We start from the raw sequence: 23324 nt of genomic DNA on the forward strand, positions 1-23324 counted from the left end.
TTTATCATATAATATTTCTAGATTTAGAGAAATATTTATTATAATAAATTCAAATATACAAGTAACGCCACGCTGTTAACTTATTGGATTGGTTCCAGAGAACTTCCGTTTAAAATTACAATATATTTGTAACGAGCCCAATTACAATAAACAAGTAAAACATAATAACTTCTGAAGTATCCATAGTTACATTACAAGTTTATATATATATATATATATATATATATATATATATATATATATATACTACTGCATTATATATATATATATATATATATATATATATATATATATATACATAACATGCAGTAGTAGTGCAGTTGATATAATCCTTGTCTGCACTTTTGCTATCACTTTTTATCAGGCACTTTCCTTTTACATTAGATTCTCGACTTTACTATACACAAAAATACATGGAACAGATAAGAGATGTATCAAAAGGTAGACTTTATAAGAGAGGTCTTTTAATGTGGTATTAATAAACTAATCTCAGGTGAGATTGCCGTCAAGATCATGCTCAAGTCTCTGTTTTTATATAAAAACTGTCAAAGAATGAGACCTGTCCACCTTGCGCCATAAAAATACCTAACTAATGTATTTACCATATTTGATCTCATGCCAAGAAACAAAGCAATATTACACTAATTATAGGTAATGATAAAGCAGTATATCCCATAATTCAGACGTCAACCAACTAGAATTAATCAAAGTCGCAATAATTTACATACTTTTTAGAATCACGATTTGTATATTATTTTATAACTTAGTATAAGATTTAAGAAATAAAGTACCAAATGTGTGTAATCGTGTTGTATTTTTATTTTCTTGTTTCTCCGTGTCAGCATTTTCTCGATTTTGCCGCATGTGTTCGATCTCTCGCTCTAGCAAAGTGCGGTCCTGAGTAACAGAAAAGGATAGAAGCATAGGTAAGTACGATGAGGTGCTGCCAGAAGTGGTTTAACCTTCAGTGTGGACAGAAACTCGAGTCAAAAGAAAACAAGTATTGATTTTGATAACTTTATTGATGATATACTTTTTAGTCATCCGATCACTCCAATAGCTTATCACAGCACTTCAAACACCATTAGTCTTTATTACTTGCGATATAATGCGTGTTACACTCCAAAGCCTGTCAATGTACGGATCGTACCACAAACAACGTACGTAGGTAATGAAACCGCAAACTAAAGCTGCCTGGTACGGAGAGGAGAAACGGAGGAATATTAAACCAATAGGAGTGTACAAACTAGCAACTCTCTGTTTTGATTAATATATCGAAATATATAATACCGCCTCCGTAGTGTAGTGGTTAGAGCGTTAGGTTCACGATCTGGAGGTCCGAGTTCGATTCCCGATGGGGACATTGTCGAAATCACTTTGTGAGACTGTCCTTTGTTTGGTAAGGACTTTTCAGGTTTGAATCACCTGATTGTTCGAAAAAGTAAGATGATTCCGTGCTTCAGAGGGCACGTTAATCCGTTGGTCCCGGCTAATAGCCGTAAAAATCACCTTCACCGACCAGCGTGGTGGAGTATGCTCCATACCCCCACCGGTTGATTGAGGGGACGCCTGTGCCGAGCAGTGGGACGTATACATATAGGCTGTTTATATTATGTATATATAATACCGTTTCTACGCTCCAGTGGACAGGCAGCCTAAAGGCGTATGCTAAAACTCACACAGTTCGAAGCGTGTACTAAACTGAACAAGTTTGTAGAAACATCCAACATAAATTCGGACACGCGCGAGTTTAGAGTACGCCTTTATTGAATTTATTAAGTATTTAAGGTAAAATCTAAACATATACAACTTGTTTGAAAATTACACAAAGAATAAAAACGGCCATAATAGTAAGTCAACCAGTGACGATAAGTAACTTCGTCTGTTGATAGTTCTTTATGTATGAATAGAACAACAGAGGACCTCCGGCGGACCGAAGTTCGTCTTGCTCTAACGTACCAACAGTCATGAGCACGGGTTTAATACCCCACTATATAATTAAGAGTACAATATACACAAATAACTTGACATACAATAATATCGTCATTAATTTTCATAGACATTTATTTATACATAATATATTATTACAAATATATTTCCTTACAAGCTAATAAGTAAATTTTTAAATTTATCAAAATATAACATTTTTGTGTGCTTAATTATCTTCGTCCAGTAGGTAAGTTTTATGAAAGAGGTCAGTTTTACCGATTCATATCCAACGGCATATCTATCAGCATTCTGAGAATCGTATAAACTATATGTCGGATATGTGCTGGATAAGTTTTCAGACAGTTAATAAAACAAGTGATGTTACTGGCTCTGGGAAACTTTTCTAAGACACTTTTCTACAGGCCATCAGTTCTTTAACTCAAAATTCACATATTATATGACATTTTATCTAGACCCTCGGTTCATAAACCTGCGCTTATCAGCGACTTATGATTAGCAATGACTTAAGGTCACTTTGGAAGTGGATCTTGGTATAAGTAGCTAACATTAAAAGTGGCGCACACAGCATTGGAACTAGGCAACCTCCCAGGATTGGTGATTTGGACCTCTCAAAATGTCGCATGTGCCACCGAGGTTAAAATATTTCCGACTTTACCAGAAGACAATCTATACACAAAAAGTCAAGTAAACTGTAGAATAGTCCCTCTTACACCAATACCTTTGTATGGAAAGCTCACCTCAAACTGGCTAGGTGAAGCGAAGACTAACGTTACTTTAAGACCTTAAATTGCTTATACTTTCTGCGCTCTAGCAGGGTACTTATACCTATACCAGCATGACAGAAAGATAAAGAGTTCACCCTAGTGCGAAAGAGACAAACAAAGAACATGTACTATTCTGACAGCCTACATAAGCTTGCGACTATCTTCCCGATTTGGGTAGTCAGAGGTACATTCATGGCATGATAAACTAACCCACTGAAGTTTCTGTTAAACCAAACGTGATAGGTGGTGAGCCGTATTGCCAAAAGCCTGACTGTGTTACTGAAAACACGTAAAAGGTACTGGGGGGGTTTAAAAAGCCACAACGGAGCAATTCATCTAAAAAAAACAATATTGCAATTTGACATTTGCGCATAAAACGTAAGTGCGCAATGCAAACAAACGCCAAGGGTTACCCTTGATTACGCTTGCGCCTTAGTAACAGCGCTTATTTTTACAGTAGTACCTTATTAATTATTGGTAGAAAAAAAACTCAACTTACAAATGACCATCAGTTATATCCACTTATAACATTGTAACATTTAATATTAATAAATACTTTTAAATACTGTTCTGATTAGTACATTTTTCTGTGCTTGTGTATGAAATTAAATTACATAGGTATAACAACGGCTTGTCGCAGACAATGTACAGTCATGAACAATATAATGTACCCACTTTAGGACTCTGTCGCACTAACATATTTGACATTTAGTGAGACTTACAGTACAATTTGTCAAAAAAGTTAATGTGACATGGTACCAAAGTGTATACATATTAATGCTCGTGACCGTACAGTCAGTGAAAAGTAGTTAAGTAAAAAAAAAATACGAAAATATTGTACTTATAATCCGTTTACCAGCGATTAGAAAAAGCAGAGAGATTATAAAAACGGATTATTAAAAATATGTCAAAGGTGTCAGTATTTGAACACCAACATCTTATTCTTCATTACACTTTTAAGGTCCAGAGCCCTTGTTTGAATATCGCGGCAAAGCATAACATAATGAGATCAATTATAAACGCTACGTAACTTGCCGCATGTGCCACTGAGGTTATTGGTTCAGTATTTAATGCTACCAGAATGAAACTGTCCCGCGAACTGGGGGTCTAAAGAGGCCACATACTGTTGCAATTCATCTAAAAAAGCAATAGACATTTGCGCTTATAACAGTAAGTGCTTTTTAGATGATATGATGTGGCATTTTTAACCACCTGTAATATGATTAATGGGTCATACCCTAATCCATTGATTGTACAAGTTCGTTGACACGTGGTCTTGAATGCAGGACTGATCCTGCATTCAAGACCACGTGTCAACGAACTTGTACAATCAATGGCGCATCGTCGATTATAATGCGTAGCGTCAGGAATGCACGACTCACTGACATAACGTAAGCTAACATTTATAAGAATATTTGCATTTTCACGTGTCAATTAACTTCACTATTCAGTAATAATAAATGTATATAACTCGTAATGGAAACCTAACAAAGTGTAGAAGTTTCTAATGCAATGGTACAGTTCACTGTCGTGTATCTTTTCGTAGCACAGCTTTTTAAAGTTCGAATTTTACATTCGAGCTGTTTTTTTGGAAACAAATGACGTACTGTTAGCCTGTAGCAAACAAAGGGCATTGAACATTTCACTATGGAGGCTGGCATAGCCTGGTGGCGCCACCTAGCGGATTTTTTAAAACTGCGGCGCACGATGAAACCTGTGCATATCGATAGGGGGCACTTTTCTGAACAAAAAAGCTTTAATGAACCTATGCTCTAAAGCGTCACGTTTTCAAGATATTTAGCTTGAAAGTTCCGAAAAGTGTTGTATGAACAAATCGATTTTACTTTTATATGCAATTGGAATATAGTGACTAAGTGATTATGCATGGAATATTAGTGTTTAATATACCACATATTTACTTTATTGAAAAATAAATAAATAGAAAATAGGTAAAATAAATATCTATAACTTACTTTTATGTGTAACTTAAAAGAAATCCATAAACGCGTCGTGAGATGTACAGCTCATGACTTATTCTCGTGGTAATCACGCTCAAAGTTATTTGCTATGATTGTCTAACAATTTCACACTTTTTGAGTTTTTATGTTTATTCAATGAAAGGCAGCTTAAATGTCTAATCACAGTGAAAGCAGGTGGGGTGTGAAAATTCGCTTTTAGGACTACTTTACTTTACAGCAGTGTATGGAACATACCTAGTTCGTATAGACACACCAACGGGGTGTGTGCCTTCAATGCAACGGGACCTTAAGCTGTTTAGTTCATAACAATCATATTACATGAACACATTGTTCAATTATTCATCGATTTTCTTAGTTGTGTTTTTATAAGTATGAAATAAAACATCGTAAAAGTAGTCATATAGTTATTTATATTTTGCTTAAAATGAAATCAATACTAATTGTTATTGAATACATACAGTGTATATACTTATAACAAATAGGCTTTTTTTATACAAATTCGTACCTATTAGGATAATGAATATCAGTCTTCTTGAATAATCAATCTTCTTCTTCATCAGAAATAATAACTTGATCTAAAAAGGCAGCAGGGGGTTGAATTGCTTGGTGCCGAGCCCATCCCATATACCAAACTATGCACATGACATTAGCACAGCACCCGAGTGTCCGTTTTCCAACTATACAGCTGCAATAGTGACCGACAAGTTTATTTCTGTTTTTCAAACTATTATTTAGCAAGATATATACAAAATAAATTCTGTTGCTCTGGTGCCTCGAGAGTATTTTAGCTCTTGTCAGCCAAGGATCACAAACTACTATGTTGTATTGATTTAAATTATAGTCAACTTCAAAATCTTCATACACTTCAATGAAAAACGTTCCGTTTTCTTTTAGGTGTTCGCCATAGTAGCTTACCACATTATCAACAGATCCTCATATGATAAGATGGGAAACTGTTGAAAGCCTTCACTTGAGTTCATAGCTTGGAAAGCGGCTCTGCGTTGATTTAAATTGTTTTGTATTACAAACTCGCACAGATAGTTTGGGGCGTCGTGCTTAAGGTATATATCGTTGATTATTTCATTTACGAGTGGGTGATCTGTCACCCGTTTTCCAAAGGCATTTATTAGGGCGCAAGCAATCCTCACTTCCTCTTTTAAATGTGGCATATTCGGTATTGCGTAGTTAGCTGGAAACGATAAGAATACTGTTCCATCAATAATGAAGTAAGTACGTCACATTTAGACTGCGTTTCCACCAGTAACATGCTAGATGCTACGTTGCATACCCTACAATCGGGTTCATTGTGCCGATCAGAATCAGACCCAATTATCTGATTGGTGGATATTAAACCTAGCAACGTAGCACATGTCAGATGAAAAAACAGCCTTACCGTTGTGCTTGCATTAATATGAACTGATTACTTTCTACTGTTACAAAAAATGCAAATATCATTTATTATACATAATTAAGTGGTAATAGTTGGCTATAAAATCTATTGAAAGCGTAAGTCTGGTACACAAGTGATACGCTTGGCGTAAGAGCTATCTCTGGCTAATTATAATAGAGATAAGTTGACGACTTTCTGTTAAAAATGTTTTGCGTTGATTACACTCCGTCTAAGACGCTACATAATGAGAGCTTCGATAAAGTAGGATATATATTATTTTCATACACGAATTTTTTTTCATATGACATTTCGATTATGAAAAGCACGATTGAGAAACGAGCCGAATTATACATTGTCATTTTATGTATTATACTGACCAGGGACTATAATATAGATACCAGATACACTGCATACTGAGATTTTTAATTTTTGCAATGTTCAAATAAGATTACTTAGCTCTCGATCGTCAAATAAGTGGCGAGCATAATTCAGGATGTTGGGGTGCCTAGCAATATAATCTTCATTTGTCAAGTAAGACTATATAGGACGCCGAGATCTTCGGCGCGGGCCACGAACAGTGCTTACACCACAACAAAAAACATTGCTTGGCACCAACATGACTGGACATCTTGCCAAGACAACAACAACAAATTCAACAATAACACTAACAAAGTCAACAAAAATACTAACAAACTCAAGAGGAATATTAACAAACTCAACAGTGGTAACAAATACAACAGAATGAACAGGATAGAGTCTCAGAACAGAGAAAAGCGCGTGCGCACGTTGAAGATGAAAGTGGCAAACTGACTGAAAGTTCACCCGGCTGCCAATCGTCCTATTGTATTTATTGTATGATGTTGTCTCACTCACACTTATTGTATGGCTATTCGCTATCCTTGTTGATTCCGCCGAAATAATAGAAATTCGTGCAACTTTAAACAAAGGACCTCCATTTTCGTAGTTCCTGGAATTAAACGAGAAAGCAAAATGGCAGTTAATAAGTACACCATTTTGTTTCTCTTACACAGATTTCTTAAACTTCGAGAATTCTGCTTTTTAACGAGTACTAATGATGCCGCACTAAACGCATTGCGTTTATAAAAATGTAAACTTTATTTTATATTTCATTAGATCCTATCGTTGTGTCAAGTAAAATCAAGTTAAGGAGTAAATGACGCCTATATCATACATAACACAAACTGATAAACTCAGTTTGCAATTAGTAACCTTAGATAAGGTGTGCACAGTTAAGTACCTATGTACTTCCTATATAATGTAGCAAAGACAAAAACCATTAATGTTGTTGCAAGTATTTATTAATTTCATTTTTTCAATAAGATAAATATGTTGTATATTAAATAATGTTTCATGTATAATCAATCACTTTGTCACTATATTACGATTGTATATAGATAAATAGTAAAATCGATTTATCCATACGACACTTTTCGTAACTTTCAAGCTAGATATCTTGAAAACGTGACACTTTAGAGCATAGGTCCATTAAAGCTTTTTTGTTCAGACAAGTGTCCCCTATCGATTTGCACAGGTTTCATCGTGCGCCGCAGTTTTAAAAAATCCGCTAGGTGGCGCCACTGAGATATGCCAGAAAGGTTCATAGCCCTTTACTTTGTTGAATAGGTACGTACCTACACTATTTTAAAATAATTCAGAAAACACGATCCAAAAATGTCATGTAATTGTAGCTTAGCTACAGCATTAAAATACCTTGGCAGCCCTAAGGAACAAGTTAGTTTTAGATAATTAAATGAGCTGTCTTTAATTTACAGTTGATCCATCATTTACGGGACATACTGTATAGGCGTCACTTTCTTTCAAACCATCCACCCACTGAGTGTAGGTTATCTATCATATAATATATCTCAAATTAAAATGCAATCTTTTGTATAAATCGTTTATGATATGAGTCTTCGAGAAGCGTAGCAAATTAATTATGTAGACCAACAAATTGATGAACCACTAATATTTGAGCATTTATCAACCAGAGGTAACAATACAACAAGTAAAAACAATTCCTCAGACAACAATGGTAACAAGGGATTTTCCAATGGCATTCCCCAAAAACACGATAGATGGCGTTGTTCAATTTTTTCTTCGTTAAACTTCTAACTTCATGGATTACATACATAATATGCATCTTTTATCTTTCTTTTTGGGTATAAATGATGACCCTTTTTATTACACGAGGTACAATTACAACTTACATTATTTTTCTGATCAAAATAATGAGAAGCAATAGCAACATCATTTTATACATAATGTGATCCAAATATCAAGCAACAATTCGTTTTATATATATATGCTTCTGCCACACTTCTTTCTTTCTGTCGGACGACGCTCAGTGGGTAGGCCCGCTACAAGGTGGACCGACGATCTAGTGAAGGTCGCGGGAAGCCGCTGGATGCGAGCAGCGCAGGACCGATCGTCGTGGAGATCCTTGGGAGAGGCCTATGCCCAGCACTGAGCGTCATACGGCTGGTAATGAATGAAAAATATGCTTCTGCCATTACATTACATTTTTTAACAATTAGGTACCACAGCAAAGAGAAAATAAGTAATTATCACGTTAAAAGTGAACAACGCCATCTATAGTGTTTGAGGAATGTCGATTGGAAAATCCCTCATTGAGAAACCATCTCTGTAATACAATACATAATAGGGAAGTTGGCTGGGTTCTTTTTCTTCATTGTTCACTCACGTGAACATGCTAACGATTAATCTGAACCAAGTCAATATATCATCTAACACCGAAGACATCAGTCAGTGATGCTGGATGATCGGTCCCATAGCTTATTGTACCTTTGCACTAGAAACAGGTGATGTCACGCGTTCATATTGCCGTTTCTTTCTAACAACTTGATTTCAGGGGCCTGTTTAATAAAACTTACAATTGTAAATTACAACGACAATTTGGTGTTCATTACGTAGCTAATAGGAAACTGCAAAATATTTGTGATCACACACTCCGCAATGTACATCAAATTGTCATTGTAATTTACAATTGTAAGTTTTATTAAACAGGCCCCAGATGGCCGTAATTATTTAATTTTTCAGTGAATTGGGATTTTTTATTTTTGTATTTATATATGTTTATTCTGGAACTAAAATGAACTATAATGAACTATAATTGATATTATTTTGTCAACTATCCTATTATAAATAATGAAATTCCTTGTTTACTTTTAAACTGATTAACCTTGACTGTGGGCCAAATATAAAAATAATATAATTATATACATTAAGTCACATCCAAAAACAACAGACTTTTTTATTATTATGAATTCTTAATATAACACTGTTATTGGCAGGCAATAAGTTTACCTTTTCCACAACCATTATTTTTTTTGTTATTCTCATATCCAAACAGTCAAAATTAAATATATATAAATATAAAAAAATCAAAGTTTAGGTATAAAAAAATATAAAAAGCTAAAAAAATATTTTGCCAAAATATTTCAAAATTGTGTCATGTACCTATTGTAATATTGTAAAATAGTTTTAATAAAATTTGCCCTGTGTGGCTCTAAAGTCTGTTCATGGATTGGACAGGGAACACTTCTCAACATGTATTAATTTATGCCGTATACAATATAGCATCATATTATCTTTGTTCGAAGACTCGTAGAGCTTTTAAATCATCTATTACTTTCTATTTTCAGTCTTCACCACCTTCATCAACCTGCGTTAATAGATTGCGTGACTGAAAGTGAAAGGGTAATATAATTAATGCATATTCATCATCTAGTGAATAATTAATTGTAGCAAAATAGAATATCAATACCAAGTAATACAATACAAATCAAAAGATTGTCTGTATTAAGAATATTATTCTTTTTCATAAATGTCCTAGATCAAATAGACAACCAATCTTGTCACAAATGATGGCTAGTAACAACTTTACAACTGATATTGCATGTTATTTGAATAGCAATAACATCTTAATTTGAGGGAGCAAACTTATACTATGTACATAATTTTATCTACACGTGTTTACAATACGGTAATACACATCATTACCGTATTTTTTTAGAAAACTCCTTAGCAAATGTGAAATCATTTGTTTATAGGTCAGTCTTCCTTTAACATATATTTTTAAAAATATCCTTACCTCTTCTCCTTCCGATTCGTATTCCTGGTACAACTTCACTTTCTTTTTATTGATGAGGGGGTCCAGGCACATTAGGAACATCATGTACACAAACAGCATAGTGGTAAGCCAAACCACTATGACCACAACCACCTGGAAACAACAGAATATCAATACAATGTGGGCAAAAGACAGTCTGTTTTACGTATTAAAGTCTTTTTTGTTGGATGTTTAGATAGGGCCCTGTACAGAGGATTTTCTTGCAGCCTCTTTTCATTGGCTATAGGTTGTGAGAAGCTGCAGTAGTTTTAGGTGGATAAGGCATTCTAAAAATTTACTTATACATAAAGATATTTTTGAATTTGAATTTATGATCTACATTTTTCTAAGCGCTAGTATAAATGCAAATGTAACTGCTTGTTTTCTTTTCACAACTCAGAAATGGACACAACTCCACACAAACTAAGTTTCAAACAGTGGCTTATTCAACATATTTACCATAATGACTGTAGTGTTCCTGCTCTCATACTTGCACTCACAGCGTGGACAGAACTCTTGCTCATGGCCCTTGATTTCATCGCCAACCCGTGGCAAAATCACACCATCACAGTTACTGCAAAATAATAAATAGGTTTATTACCCGCAACATTCATGAAATGTATGCATTACAAATGATATGCCTCTTTAAAGCTCTTACCACTGACTTGGTGGAACATTGGCAATGAAAAGCTTTCTGTCGGTACTGAGAGAGCTGTTGAGTACCGCAGCAGGGCTTGGACACACACATCGGCACCTCTTGTCTTCATGATGCTGAGCCTACAAGTAAACATATGGCTATAAATATGAACAATTGAAGGCACCCTATAGTTCGTCAATTATATGTATTTATTGATATCACAAAGCCCTAGTGGTCATTTCAACTTCAGTAGCGGATCAAATGTGCTATGAAAACAGCCGGCGCACCGCATCTAAATCTTAAGTTCTTAATTAAACCCCAACTCGTCAGTACAGATTAAAAAGTGAACTCCATATACCCACGTGAGCAACTCCAATCCACCGGCGAAAAATACTTCACAAGAAAATAATCTATGAATACAAAATAGAAAGATAATGGTCTATTTTTTAAATCTTACCAAAGCGCAAACGAAAATCAAAGTTGAGTAAATGATATAACTTTTCAGTGCCATATTAACACTTCATTTGTCACTGGACTTCATTTGGTATTATGTTTTTCGAATTTATTTTATAATATTCATTATTTTTATGAAAAAATACGAAAATCAAGACGAAAATAAATAAGTTGGCTGAATCTGTCAATGTGATTGGTTGTTTTATTTTATATGGGAAATGCAAGGGAATACAATCCACACAGCCTATTCTGATTTTCATAAAATACATTAATTCCATAGATTAATTCTGAGACTGCTCGTTTTTCATTAGATACTTTTTACCTCAGAACAATAACTAAAGCATAGAAGGAAGGCTAAAATAGCAACAGAACTCTATAATTCTGCTCTACTTAATCTTACGGAACCGGCGTAATGTTAGACAAAGACGCATATACAAAAATTGTTTCGTAATTTCGTAGGTTGTCACAAGTTTTTCATTGCCTAGTGTTGGGTTTCACTTTAGTAATATGTCGATAAAATTAAATTTACTTACAATTAATGTCGATAAATTTTTTTTACAAGATTTCTTTTTGTAGGATGCAATTATCTTCTTCTTGATGAAAGGAGACTCTGTCTCTGATAGGTAAGTATCTAACCATTTTTGGATTATATTGTCTGGTTTATATTAGTTTGGAGCTGCAGCTCACATTCAGGAAGGAAAGAAAATAGCCAACTGTTATCGTTTCATCGGTAAGTATTTTGTAATATTCGAATTTATTTATGATGTCATCCGCCGTGCACTGGTGTCGATCGACGTGCCGTGCAAATTGGAACCGCCGCCGCCGGGTCTAAGCCGCACAGACGGTAAGAGGCCCGATGGGGTCACGCCATAGACATAGAAAAGAGTATGGACTGGAAATACCTACAGAAAAAACGTGCCACTCTGTAAACATAAAATGGCGGTCTTTACTAGGGCTACAAGCTGTTTCAATACTAGGATTACCATACTCGTACCTACTAGATATAGCATTATACTTAAAAAAATACGGCATACAAGTATTCATAAGAGAACAGAAAGGGAAAGTAAAAGGTAGGTAGGTGGTGTACTGTATCTTTCGTGCAAAACTTGTAAGTATTGTATGTTGTGTGCAATAAAGTATATTTGTATTTGTAAAGGAAGGTTTAGTCAAGATTTATCTAAGTCGCTTACACAAATCTATAACATTCATTACATTCTTTATTGGGCGCAGTTCGTATCAACCTGGAGTGTTGGAGTAGGAGTAAATAAGAAAAGGAGGTAAAATGAAATATAAATTAGATCGTAAATCTGTTCATTAGCAAGTATTTATTTCACACGTTATTAATTATGTACATTATATTTACAATAAATACAAATTTATTAATTTCTAAACAGTGTCAATTTGCTTAGAAACTGTCTTTGTGACACCCTGTCACATTGTTTTTTTTTTTTCATTAAGTCGTTTGATCTTGAGGCGGGACTTGTTCAGCTTTTCTTTTAAATTTTTCATCTCGTCTTCTTGAACTGACTGAAATAAAGTTTAATAATAATGTTAAAATAGTATATGTACAAAATAATCTATAAAAATAAAAGTAAAATATATCTGATTTAAGTGCATTGTGCAGCTGGTTGAATTATACACTCTATATATGTATATCATGTTAAAAATATAAAAAAAGAAAATTATTTGATATACCTTTTCATGTAAATCCAGTCGACACTTTTGGATTTAATATCTGAAATCAAAGATAATAATAATTTACTTATATAAAACGTGTACAACTCATAATTGTTTAGACATAAAACAACTACAGACTTAGTATATATATACTAAGTTTATTAAGTACATAATAATATGTAGTTGAATGATAGATAGTATAAACGTGTTGTGATAACATGATACAAATATCTTATCTATCTATCCAGCAGTGAGATGATGCAGGCTAGGCTGAAATTTAAATTTAAACACCATTTCATCTGTCTGATCTATAATGTTCAATGTAGGAATAGCATCGTCTCGAAGACGCCTCCACTTTGAATTAGGAACACACATAAATGAATCCGCAGTAAAATGTTTCGAGCAAATACGGCTGTACTTATTTGGAATCCAATTTCGTCTATTAATGCGAATTATCCATTCTTTCTCTTTGTTATCGTCTACAGGAAATCTAAAAATTAAAAGTATCGATAATTTTAGTACATCACTATGGACAATCAACATAACCTCAAATCAATTCCGTATTCATCGATGAAACGTATAATATAATGGATATCTCAAATATTTTATGCTACAAATCTATTCAGCAAAACATATTACTTTCCTAAAATTGTTCAGCAGTTCACATTTCACTAGAAAATTACAAAAAACTTACCGATGAAACGACAGAAGTTGTTGGCTATTTTCTTTTCTTCCTGAATGTGAGCTGCAGCCCCATACCACACAAGACATAATGTCACACAGTCGAGACACTCAATTATTTGATATAAATAAAAGTTTCTTTCTATTTATTTGGAAAAATATTGTTAAATTATCACTTAAAACAATCTGAACACAAGACACTCGTAAACACAGTTGACGCGACCGTGTCAAATAGTTCGGTAAATATAAGTAAAATCTTCTTATGTATGTTACTATGTATTTGGCCGAGTTAAAATGAGTCCAATAGGTCCAAATGACATTTCATGTTGTGACAACCTCGGAAAAAATGAAGCAAAGAGCGAATCATTTGTCCTTTTCTCACTCATAGTTTGTGTCGTAAGCTAGAAGAGAGCCGGTTTATAGTTTCTGAATTCTTATTTTAGCCTTCCTTCTATGCTTTAGTTATTGTTCTGAGCTTTTTACAGATATTTATGGACCAGTAATAAATATACACCAAAGATTGACCAAAGAACAGTCGCGTTTATCAAGCAAATAAATCAAAAAACTCATTAGATTTGGTTGGATTTATGATGAAAATATATCGTCGCTCAAATCACTTGGCATTGACTTGGCATAATGGATGGACGTACATGCTTGCTTAGCCTTGTCCTCATAGAGCAACACGGACCAAAAAATATTTGGAAACCGCGTAACCGTGCACGAACTCCAGTCTCCATTGTATTTATAAATAACAAAATGAATAAGCTGATTATGATACTTCGGTTGGGAACCGCCGCCGATACCGCCATTAAAACCACGCTTACAGTCCGCCACGAACAAGCCACGAAAAAAAACTCGCGGCCACGGGGCGCTAGTGTCGCAGTGTCACTTCCAAAGTGTCACTTCTTGGTCACTTCGAATGATGTTCCTTTCTCACAAATTCTTTTTGTTAATACTAAATAGTATGACAGGGAAAGAAATACTTTTTGTGTTGTTTTTGTGCGCCTCAATAGCTAAACTTGGCTAAACTATTTCTCTTTCCTTTTAAATTATTTCTCTGCACTAGAATCACACTAATAAAAAATATAATCTGTATGGCGATTTACATGGTATAATTCAGGTGATTTGTAGATTTTTAGAACTTACGTAGTTTCCATTTTTAAACACGTTTTTATTAATTAATTTTATAGGTAAGTTAATGTGCACAGTGGAATTAAAAACTTAAAATAGTTTAGTCTGCAAGCTGCATAACTTGGACTGACTGTTGTCTACTTGCACTTTGGAGTTTGCTTCATAAAAATGGATAATAATTTATCTCTACATAAATTATACGACGCTTACAAGCGATGGGTAATTACGAACCCTAATTTGGTGACCGATGTAGAGACTGTGGCGACATGGTCTTCGTATTTTGTTGCCGGTAAAATCAACAAATCACCTATTGTATCAGAACTAGTGTACTCATTGTCCAAACTTCTGTCGCTGTTCAACGATCGCATCATCCGCGAGGCCTACGGCACTGACGTACAGTCCTATGGACTACGAGAGCAGATAAAAATTTTGCTTACAATAATTCACTATTGTGAAGTATTTGTTGAACTTGTTGTCAAGAAACGATGGGGCTGCCGCTGCAAGTGGACAGCGGCCACGTTGCTGCAGCTTTTCAAGTGTTCTTCTGCCTTAATACTTCTGTACAGATACAAGGAATTGCCCATAGGACATCCACCAGTGCCCGCCTTACAGAGAAAGAAGTTTACAGAAGGCAAAGAGACAGATGAAAACTCAAATGCTTTTTTCACTCTTCGGAGATCTGGGCGAATCATTCGACGTGTGGATGGCGCACCGCCAGTCGCCTTCAGGGATTGGCAGCCAGTGAAACTTAAAGATGACAGTGCTTACCCAGGGACTGAAGTGAAAGACTTATTGTATGCTGAAACATTGAATATACTGAAGCCTCTGATACATCTTGCTGCAATGAGGATATTTGGTACGAAAGCATGGAAGCAGTGGCTTGTTGCGCTAGGTCTTGATCTAGCAAGCATGAAGCTTTACAACAAGCACATGAAACAACTTTCATATGAACAAAGATTAGAAATTAGCCGCAGAAAACTTTGTCTTGTTTTATACTTGTTAAGAAGCCCAATGTATAACGGATACTCTAAGAATGTCATCGAGGGTGTTCTTACATCTGCCTCAAACAAAATACCAATTATGTCCTTCATATGTGGGCCCATCATCCAATATTTGAGTCATTGGCAAGAGATCTATTTCTACATGTGGTCCTCATAAGACTCCTAGTCAAAAAAAGATTAAAGAGAAGACAAAGTAGGTACCTTTTCTGTAATGAAAATCGAAGTTGACAATATCTATTGCATATTGTAATATTTTACTCAGTGCTGGAATATTTATATAGTTATATATAAGTATATAGAGTTATATACATAACATTTGTAGGAATAGCATAATATTCAAAGTGGTGCCAATTATTAATTAGTTCTAAAGTCGGAAAAAGATTTTACATGGCCCACTGCAGGTTCAACTGAATATAATGTAGAATAGGGTAGACAATAGCCTAAATCCAATACATTTAACTTAAGAAAACTCATATGTACAATGATAAAGCAATATTATTCCTAAGCTAATGCTATAAGAAAACAGTTCAAAAAATAAGCTACTTTTACATAATAGCTGTTAATTACTCTGCCGAGCGAACATTCTTATGTTTTGTAGGATAATGTAATAGTTAATTGCTTCTGCAGCATAGCGAAAAGTATGCTTTGTTTATATATATACATTCCAAATGATCATGTAAATATAATAATTGAATTTAAGAATTAATTGATTTCATCTATAATTTTGATGTTGTCCATATTTTTATACAAGCGCTCAGTTGTATCAATTTTTAATACAACTTTGTCTACTCAAAACTATGTACTCTGCAATTGTTATTTATTTAAGTGATGGGATTGTAGGTGTTGGTTACATTTTTAAATGTCCTTTTTATAAAATAAGTATGTGGATAAAGAGAGATAACAAATTCCCATGACCTAAGCTTTAAGGGAATTAACAATAAGAAACTAACTGTTTAGCTTAATTCCAATCAAGTGCCTATTTCAATAAATAGCCCAGAATAATGTTGTCAAATAACAGGTGGAACCTCGTCATTCTTAATCACAATTAATGTATCGAGTTGAGAGAATGGTCACAGTAGATCTTGTGATATAGTTGTACACCTCTACGAGTCAACTGAGAATGTAGTCTTAAATTTGTTACATGTTAACAGTGACGAAATTCCATCAAAGACTAATTGTAAAGCCAGCCGCTTTTTTAAGTTGATACCAGCATTTTGAATCTGTGAGCAGGGCCAACCTGGGCAGTGTAAGGGCTTTCCCACACACAGTTGCTATTTATATTACAGTTCGTAAGTTTGTAGGAAGTAATCTCTGCACCGATATTAAAAACGATACATAAGGTAAATCTACATGGATTAGCGGGCAGAAAGCTAGTTTTGTATAAAATCATGTGGAAAGTTCAAATGCGTAATTTTATGACTAATGGCCAGTCCTTACAAAGAGCAACATCTGTCTTGTTAAAACAAGACACTAAAAAGACTTAGTCTTATATCATCACTGTTAACCCCAATATGTCAGCTGTATGGGAGAGCCTGCAAACAGCGCCGCCCAGCTCAACTGCGCCCGCGCAGTCTCTTACAGCGGCTGGTCTAAGAAATAAACTTGTTCTAAAGCAATATTTTAGTTCAAAAATATATAATAGTAATTTGAAAATAAAAGATGCTTTCACAAACTAATTTATTTATTTCAATTCAATACATTAAATAATAATATACTTTAAAAGGGATCACAAAGGTAAAAACATAGAACATAGATCCAGGATTACATTCGGGGGAAATACGCCGCGGGATAAAATGTCTACTGATGTAACACGTGAATCATAACACGTCTAACGACATATTTTGTTCCGTAGCTGAACAGGGGCTTACCTACAACAATTATCAACACCTGTTTGAGACCTACAACATTAGACTATCATAGAACTCGGAACCACAATTATTAATAACATGTAGAGCAATATTTATGGAATTATTTCTAAGGCAAACCTTGTGTGACCAAACCTGTGCATCGCTGATACTCTTATCAAAAATGGCTTTTGATAAACAGCTATAGCGAAATTTTATTGTAGTAAATTTTTGCCTTGTGTTTGTTGCTATAAAAACTTCGAGTTCTGATCATTTAACATTATTTATTATGTATATAATTTTGACTTTACATTTGTAGCTGAAGTTTGGAGTAAACTCCATGCGGACGAGGTAAAATTACTCAGTAGTAGAACGCCAGTGGTTGGTACCTATTCAACTAAGTAGAATAATTGTAAAATAAATATTATATCACACTAATTTGATCACACACTATTTGCTCTACATCACCGCGTACATCAATAACAGCGTTAATTTCTGTTCACAACATAACTTAAACAGAGTTTAGTAGCTAAAATTATATTTTGTACATAAAGATTCAAATAAAACTTATAAAATACATAGCAATAAAAATTAGGTATAACAATAAATGTAGCTAGCTAAATATATTTTCTATTCTCCTTCCCGCCTTTAGTGCCATTCGATCAGTGTGGATATGTGGGTTCAAGTGTGGTAGTCGCGTGCCTTTATTGAGCTACCTACTCTTTTTCTAAGCATAAGTATTTCATTGTTAAAGGTTACATGTCTGAAAGCCGTGCGGTAAAAATGGTAGCAAATCTAGTGGCTCGAGTGAAGTCACTCCTTCAATTTATGTACAGGTGGGCGTAACCTACCTTCAGCACAAACCCTATCAATCAGATTGATTCTACCACTTCACCTTTACTTCGTTTATATTTAACAATGGGGTTTAATACCGTCACCTCCTATGGTCCGCGCGAAAGTCCTTGTCACCACCTGTAGGGCTAACATGCGCCACGAGATAAAATTTTGTAACGGTAATAAGACGATATAATTATGTTGTTTTGTCGATTGGTGCTAATATGTGAAGCCATGTCATATCTTTCAGCCCGTGCCACGCATATTAGGGAAAAAAACAATCATCGATTTCGACAATTGAATCGATCGATAATGTTATCACGTTGCGCATGTTAGCCCTGCTGAAGTATGTGAGGGGCAGAGCGAGAGAGGTAGACAAACACTTATTCAGCTTGACGCCTCTCTCTGTCACTGTCTGAGAAGAACTTGTGCGCAGACTATACCTATAGTTTCTAACATGATTTAAATAATTAGATTTAAAAGCACTGACCAGATTTAGACTGGCCGGCTAAAACACGGTGTAATAGCATTTATTAATTATTATTATAATATATCTCCTAAATTTCGATTTATAGATAGTAAAATTAACCAACTTACTTTATCACCGCCAACCATCATTTCAAACCTCTTTTGTACAATTTCTGGCGGCAGTCAGAATTGTAATAAAAACAAAAGTGTTCTATTCCCCCCTCTTCTCTGTCTTGGCAGTCTCCGAGAGTTAGGGGTATTATCTCCTATCTACTTCACGCGTACCTACCGCACGTACATCTATCCCACGCATAGCCCAACTATCGGGCAAAGGCAACTCCAATAAAGCTTTATACATGACACACAAATAAGACTGCTTTCATACAAGACAAACAAATATAACAGTTAATCAACAATGAAATCTGTTTACAGGGTGTTAGTGACTGTTACTTGTTACGAAACAAACACTGAGGGGGACGATTCAACTCTTTATTCTGAGTTAATGCCAAGTGAAATTTTCCGTCGCAAATATACGGAATTTAAAATAATTTAAAAAAATACATAAATTGCGACGGAAAAATCCACTTGAGAATTAATATCAAGTGGAATTTTCTGTCGAATCATGGTCTAAATCATCCCCCTCAGTATTCGCTACGATGTTACTAACACCACGTATAGTGACAAAACAGTAGAACAATAGTGAACATTGTCGTTACTCTATAGCAGCAGAAACGACCCGATTTACCTTCACGCCACTGAAATATTATAGTATTGCTCAGCGCGTTCCGGCTTTCTTTCGCTTTTTTCTCATACAAAAGCAGTCATAAAATAGTTTTAAAGCTCGACGGGCCCTCCATCAGCCTACAATACGGAATATTTTATTTAATACCAAAATAAATGCTTCGTCACATTATTCTAAATATTTTTATTTTGATGCTAACGAATTTATTCTAATAGAATTGAACTGCAATTTTATATTTCGTAGATTTATATCATTTGTACATTTAAGAACAACCCTATTACAGTTTCGATAATCATTGCCAGAGCGACAATTTCCTCACTCCACAATTATTTAGCTGAGTGTAATTTATTTACTAATGCATTTTTCGTACGAAGGACCATGCCCAGAATATCTTCATCTTTCAATGTTAAAGTGTGATCAAAAAGATCTGATGAGCAAAGGCCTTAAATATAAAGTTTACAAATAAATATATTATAAGAAAATCGCAAAAATATTCTCGATACTGATTACTTTTATACATATTTTATAGGTACCTAATAATAGCTCAAATAATGGACAGCTTTTCAAAAATATTACAATAATGTAATAAACAGTTCAATCAAATATCAATATTGGGTATAGACGTAGCTTAGTTAGTGTGGCAATATTACCACTAGATTATCTAATATGTAAACATTATTTTTTAATAATACGCAGGTGTAGGAAACTTACAAGTCAGCAGCTACAAAGCAGTCTATAAAATATTTATTCGTCGTTTAGAAACCATCTGTTATCTTGTAAGATTCCTGTAGGCCTGTCGCGGCGCGAATACAAGTCATTGGGGTCAGCCATGTCGCAAACGGCAGCGATAAGCGACAATAATGTGACATGTGAATCCCGTACGTTTTTTTCACTGTCGTATTTCGTAGTTTGCAACTTGACTAAAGCCCCAGGAATGTTCCAATATCTTTTCCATGTCAAATATTAAAAGATATAACATTATACTTAGGTACTGCACTTATTCGCATTTCGGATTATATTGGCTCCGATTCCTGCAGACACCTAATTTTATTTTAAGTTATACCCGTCATTTTCTTATCCGCCGAAAAGGAAAGGGACGGATGATGAACAACTGTTAATTTTAAAATGAATACCTAGCTGATATGCAAAGAGCAACACGGACCTCCGCGGACCGGCTGATATGCAACCAGTGGACGTGTGCTGTCAACTTAATTCTGTCGGATTATTGGCCAGTATAAAATTTTGGGAGGGATTTTAAACATCTGCCTAAAATTTACGTGTGTCCCATAAATTTTATGCCTGTCGATTACCCGTCCCTTTCCTTTTCGGCGGATAATAAAATGATAGGTATAACTTAAAATAAAGTTAGATGGTGTGTACTGAAATCAGCACCATTATATTACATAAAATCATGAACTAGACAAATATTGATTCGTGTTACGAGCAACCGGTGATGTGATGTTTATTATTAGGCGAAGACAACGAATATTATGAAATTCGAAAAATTATTATCAATATCACAATGCAACATTCATAATTATGTTAATCCACAAAATCTATCGGTCTTGTCTCCCGTATAACAAGTACAAGTACATGTATATTGCGAGGTTCATAATGTTTAGGATATATATTATACTAAATAATTTCATGTGGGAATACAAACAGATTCAAGCAGTTAATAAAATGCTGCATTTATTGTTCACTTTTCGATTTTGTTAATAAGTTTATGTTTTTAACGCTTGAAAGGGGAATACTTATTAAATGTAAAGGGACAACTTTGTACGGTCACGAGCATTAATATGTATATACTTTGGTACCATGTCACATTAACTTTTTGACAAATTGAATTGTAAGTCTCACTAAATGTCAAATATGTTAGTGCGACAGTCTTAAAGTGGGTACATTATATTGCTCATGATTGTACTAGGTGAACGGCGCCGTCGGAACTCCGTCCTCGGATATTTATTTAAAAAAATACTTTTAGAATAAGGAATAATACTACGTATAGAACGGCATCTCTCCGCTCCCCACCAGCGTCTGAGTTAGGTTTAAACCTTCCCCCCCCAACTTAGTTTAGATTTGAATCGTATGGCATCAGACATCACACACACAGATGCGCTTGTACGATAATGTCAATGTGTAGTGTCTGTGTAAAATGGGGTTGTTTGTATGAAGTGTCCGGGGTGTGTCAGGATGATGAGCCTAGAAGTGGTCACATAAACACAGTAGCTTTTTGGATAAATTTTCCTCGCATATTCTCACCTATTATACGAACAAGTGCAGTTTATCTGTCTATCATTTTCGTAGTCTCGCCGAATAATAGTATAGTAACGCAACACCGAAGGATTTTTATCCCAAAGCACTTAACATTCATGGTTACATGTGTTACTAGGCAATAAGCTGGCTTGCTGCATTGAATGAGAGTCTCAACTTTGACCGAAATGGATTTCACTAAAAATTTAAATTAGGGATTGAATTTCTTCGACATATCTTACCAGCATAATATTAATTCCGCTGAATAGCATATTTTAATACTTTTACCGTTTGGCATGAGCACGAAATGCTTGATTTTCTTATTACGCCGATTTTAATTTCAATAAATATGAAAAATTCCGAGTAAGACGAAGCCGATTCAGATTGGAGCAAATCGAACATCGATTTGATTCTGTCGTACCGCGTAAACAACCAAGATGGCGATCCCCGATTCGTGACGTCACATGAAGTTCGGCAAGCCGATTAAACGACGGATTTTAGAAAGGTTTTTATTTTTTATTTTATTTATTTATTTATCGGTATTTATTTGTGGTAAGGTTTCACTCTATGCAAAGGAAGGTTCTTTAATATCTCGCTAAGGATTCGGATGGTAGAACACTGTCAAACGGTCGACGCTACAAGCACAACTTATGGTCTCAGTATAATATGGCGGTAAATACATCAATTTAAATAATTGAACTGCAATTGATTCTTGAAATCCGGAGTAACGCTGAAAATAAATAAAATTCAATTAAATGTTGAACGTGTAGATTTGCACATCAAGTCAAATACACGTCGAAGGTAGTTTATGTTCCCTTGCTGCAGTAGGGTCTACTCATAAGTACGCAAGCTTCCTTACGACGTGATGCAATAGGCTGATGGTCAAAGATAAATTATAATAGAAGTCAGTCCGAGATAATTAAAAATCAATCAGATATTTCCTTATAACTTTGTGAATTTTAAATATGAATTGTAAAACAAAGAGTACGACGTTTGACCACGGTTATTGATGACGTCATGTGTTTTGCCTATTTGTATAGAGTGACAGGTGATTTGAATATAGGGTGGATGACGACCTAGATGTACCTACTGTGAAAATGTCAAAGACCAAAAGTCCGGGACTCCATAGGCCCCAGATATGGAAACGACATACATAATAATAATAAAAGTTCCTTATTCACAGGCATATAAACCCATTATCACAAAAATATGAATAGGAAAAAGATATATGAGTATAAAAAAGAATTATGACGTAATAAAATAATGTTCAAATGTCGAACTTTTTGTTATGTAATTCTTAAATACTGGCAACCTTATAGTAAAACCATCTATGCGGTGGCCATGCGACATACGATTACATCAGAACGAAG

The 23324-nt window shown here is 34.7% G+C and overlaps 3 protein-coding genes across 6 annotated transcripts in view; 1 reads left to right on the forward strand and 2 right to left on the reverse strand.

The window, feature by feature from the left end:
• Positions 1 to 5084: 5084 nt before the first annotated feature.
• On the reverse strand, positions 5085 to 14514 carry LOC126380155 (uncharacterized protein CG1161-like). 3 transcript variants are annotated; one of them, XM_050029416.1, is made up of 5 exons: positions 14332 to 14514; positions 10892 to 11010; positions 10693 to 10807; positions 10216 to 10347; positions 5085 to 7050 (listed from the first exon to the last, which is right to left on the reverse strand). In XM_050029416.1, exons 1-5 carry the CDS (start codon positions 14488 to 14490, stop codon positions 7021 to 7023), a joined length of 555 nt encoding a protein of 184 aa, XP_049885373.1. In that variant the 5' UTR covers positions 14491 to 14514; the 3' UTR covers positions 5085 to 7020. The 3 variants fall into 3 exon arrangements, with proteins under 3 accessions (XP_049885373.1, XP_049885372.1, XP_049885374.1); XM_050029415.1 differs by having other exon boundaries at positions 5085 to 9807; positions 14332 to 14508; XM_050029417.1 differs by lacking the exon at positions 14332 to 14514 and adding an exon at positions 11328 to 11528 and having other exon boundaries at positions 5085 to 9807.
• Positions 14515 to 14591: 77 nt separating this feature from the next.
• LOC126380137 (peroxisomal membrane protein PEX16) lies at positions 14592 to 17489 on the forward strand. Its single transcript, XM_050029393.1, has one exon. The coding sequence runs from the start codon at positions 14981 to 14983 to the stop codon at positions 15968 to 15970; it is 990 nt and encodes a 329-aa protein (XP_049885350.1). The 5' UTR covers positions 14592 to 14980; the 3' UTR covers positions 15971 to 17489.
• LOC126380131 (ADP-ribosylation factor GTPase-activating protein 1) overlaps positions 17477 to 23324 on the reverse strand; it is a 28606-nt gene continuing 22758 nt past the window's right edge. For both annotated transcript variants that reach the window (XM_050029387.1, XM_050029386.1), the window contains exon 9: positions 17477 to 22684. The gene's annotated coding sequence lies outside the window, so the exon portion shown is untranslated. The remainder of the gene's footprint in view (positions 22685 to 23324) is intronic.

Source organism: Pectinophora gossypiella, chromosome Z (assembly GCF_024362695.1).
Source record: "Pectinophora gossypiella chromosome Z, ilPecGoss1.1, whole genome shotgun sequence".
NCBI lineage: Eukaryota > Metazoa > Arthropoda > Insecta > Lepidoptera > Gelechiidae > Pectinophora > Pectinophora gossypiella.

Coding starts and splice junctions, on each gene's coding strand:
- LOC126380137 (XM_050029393.1), top strand. CDS start 14,981: ATGGATAATAATTTATCTCTACATAAATTATACGACGCTTACAAGCGA.
- LOC126380155 (XM_050029415.1), bottom strand. CDS start 14,490: ATGGCGGTATCGGCGGCGGTTCCCAACCGAAGTATCATAATCAGCTTA. Junction 11,011..14,331: donor GGACAAGGCTAAGCAAGCAT/GTACGTCCATCC, acceptor GTTTACTTGTAG/GCTCAGCATCATGAAGACAA. Junction 9,808..10,215: donor ACGAATCGGAAGGAGAAGAG/GTAAGGATATTT, acceptor TTTCACTTTCAG/TCACGCAATCTATTAACGCA.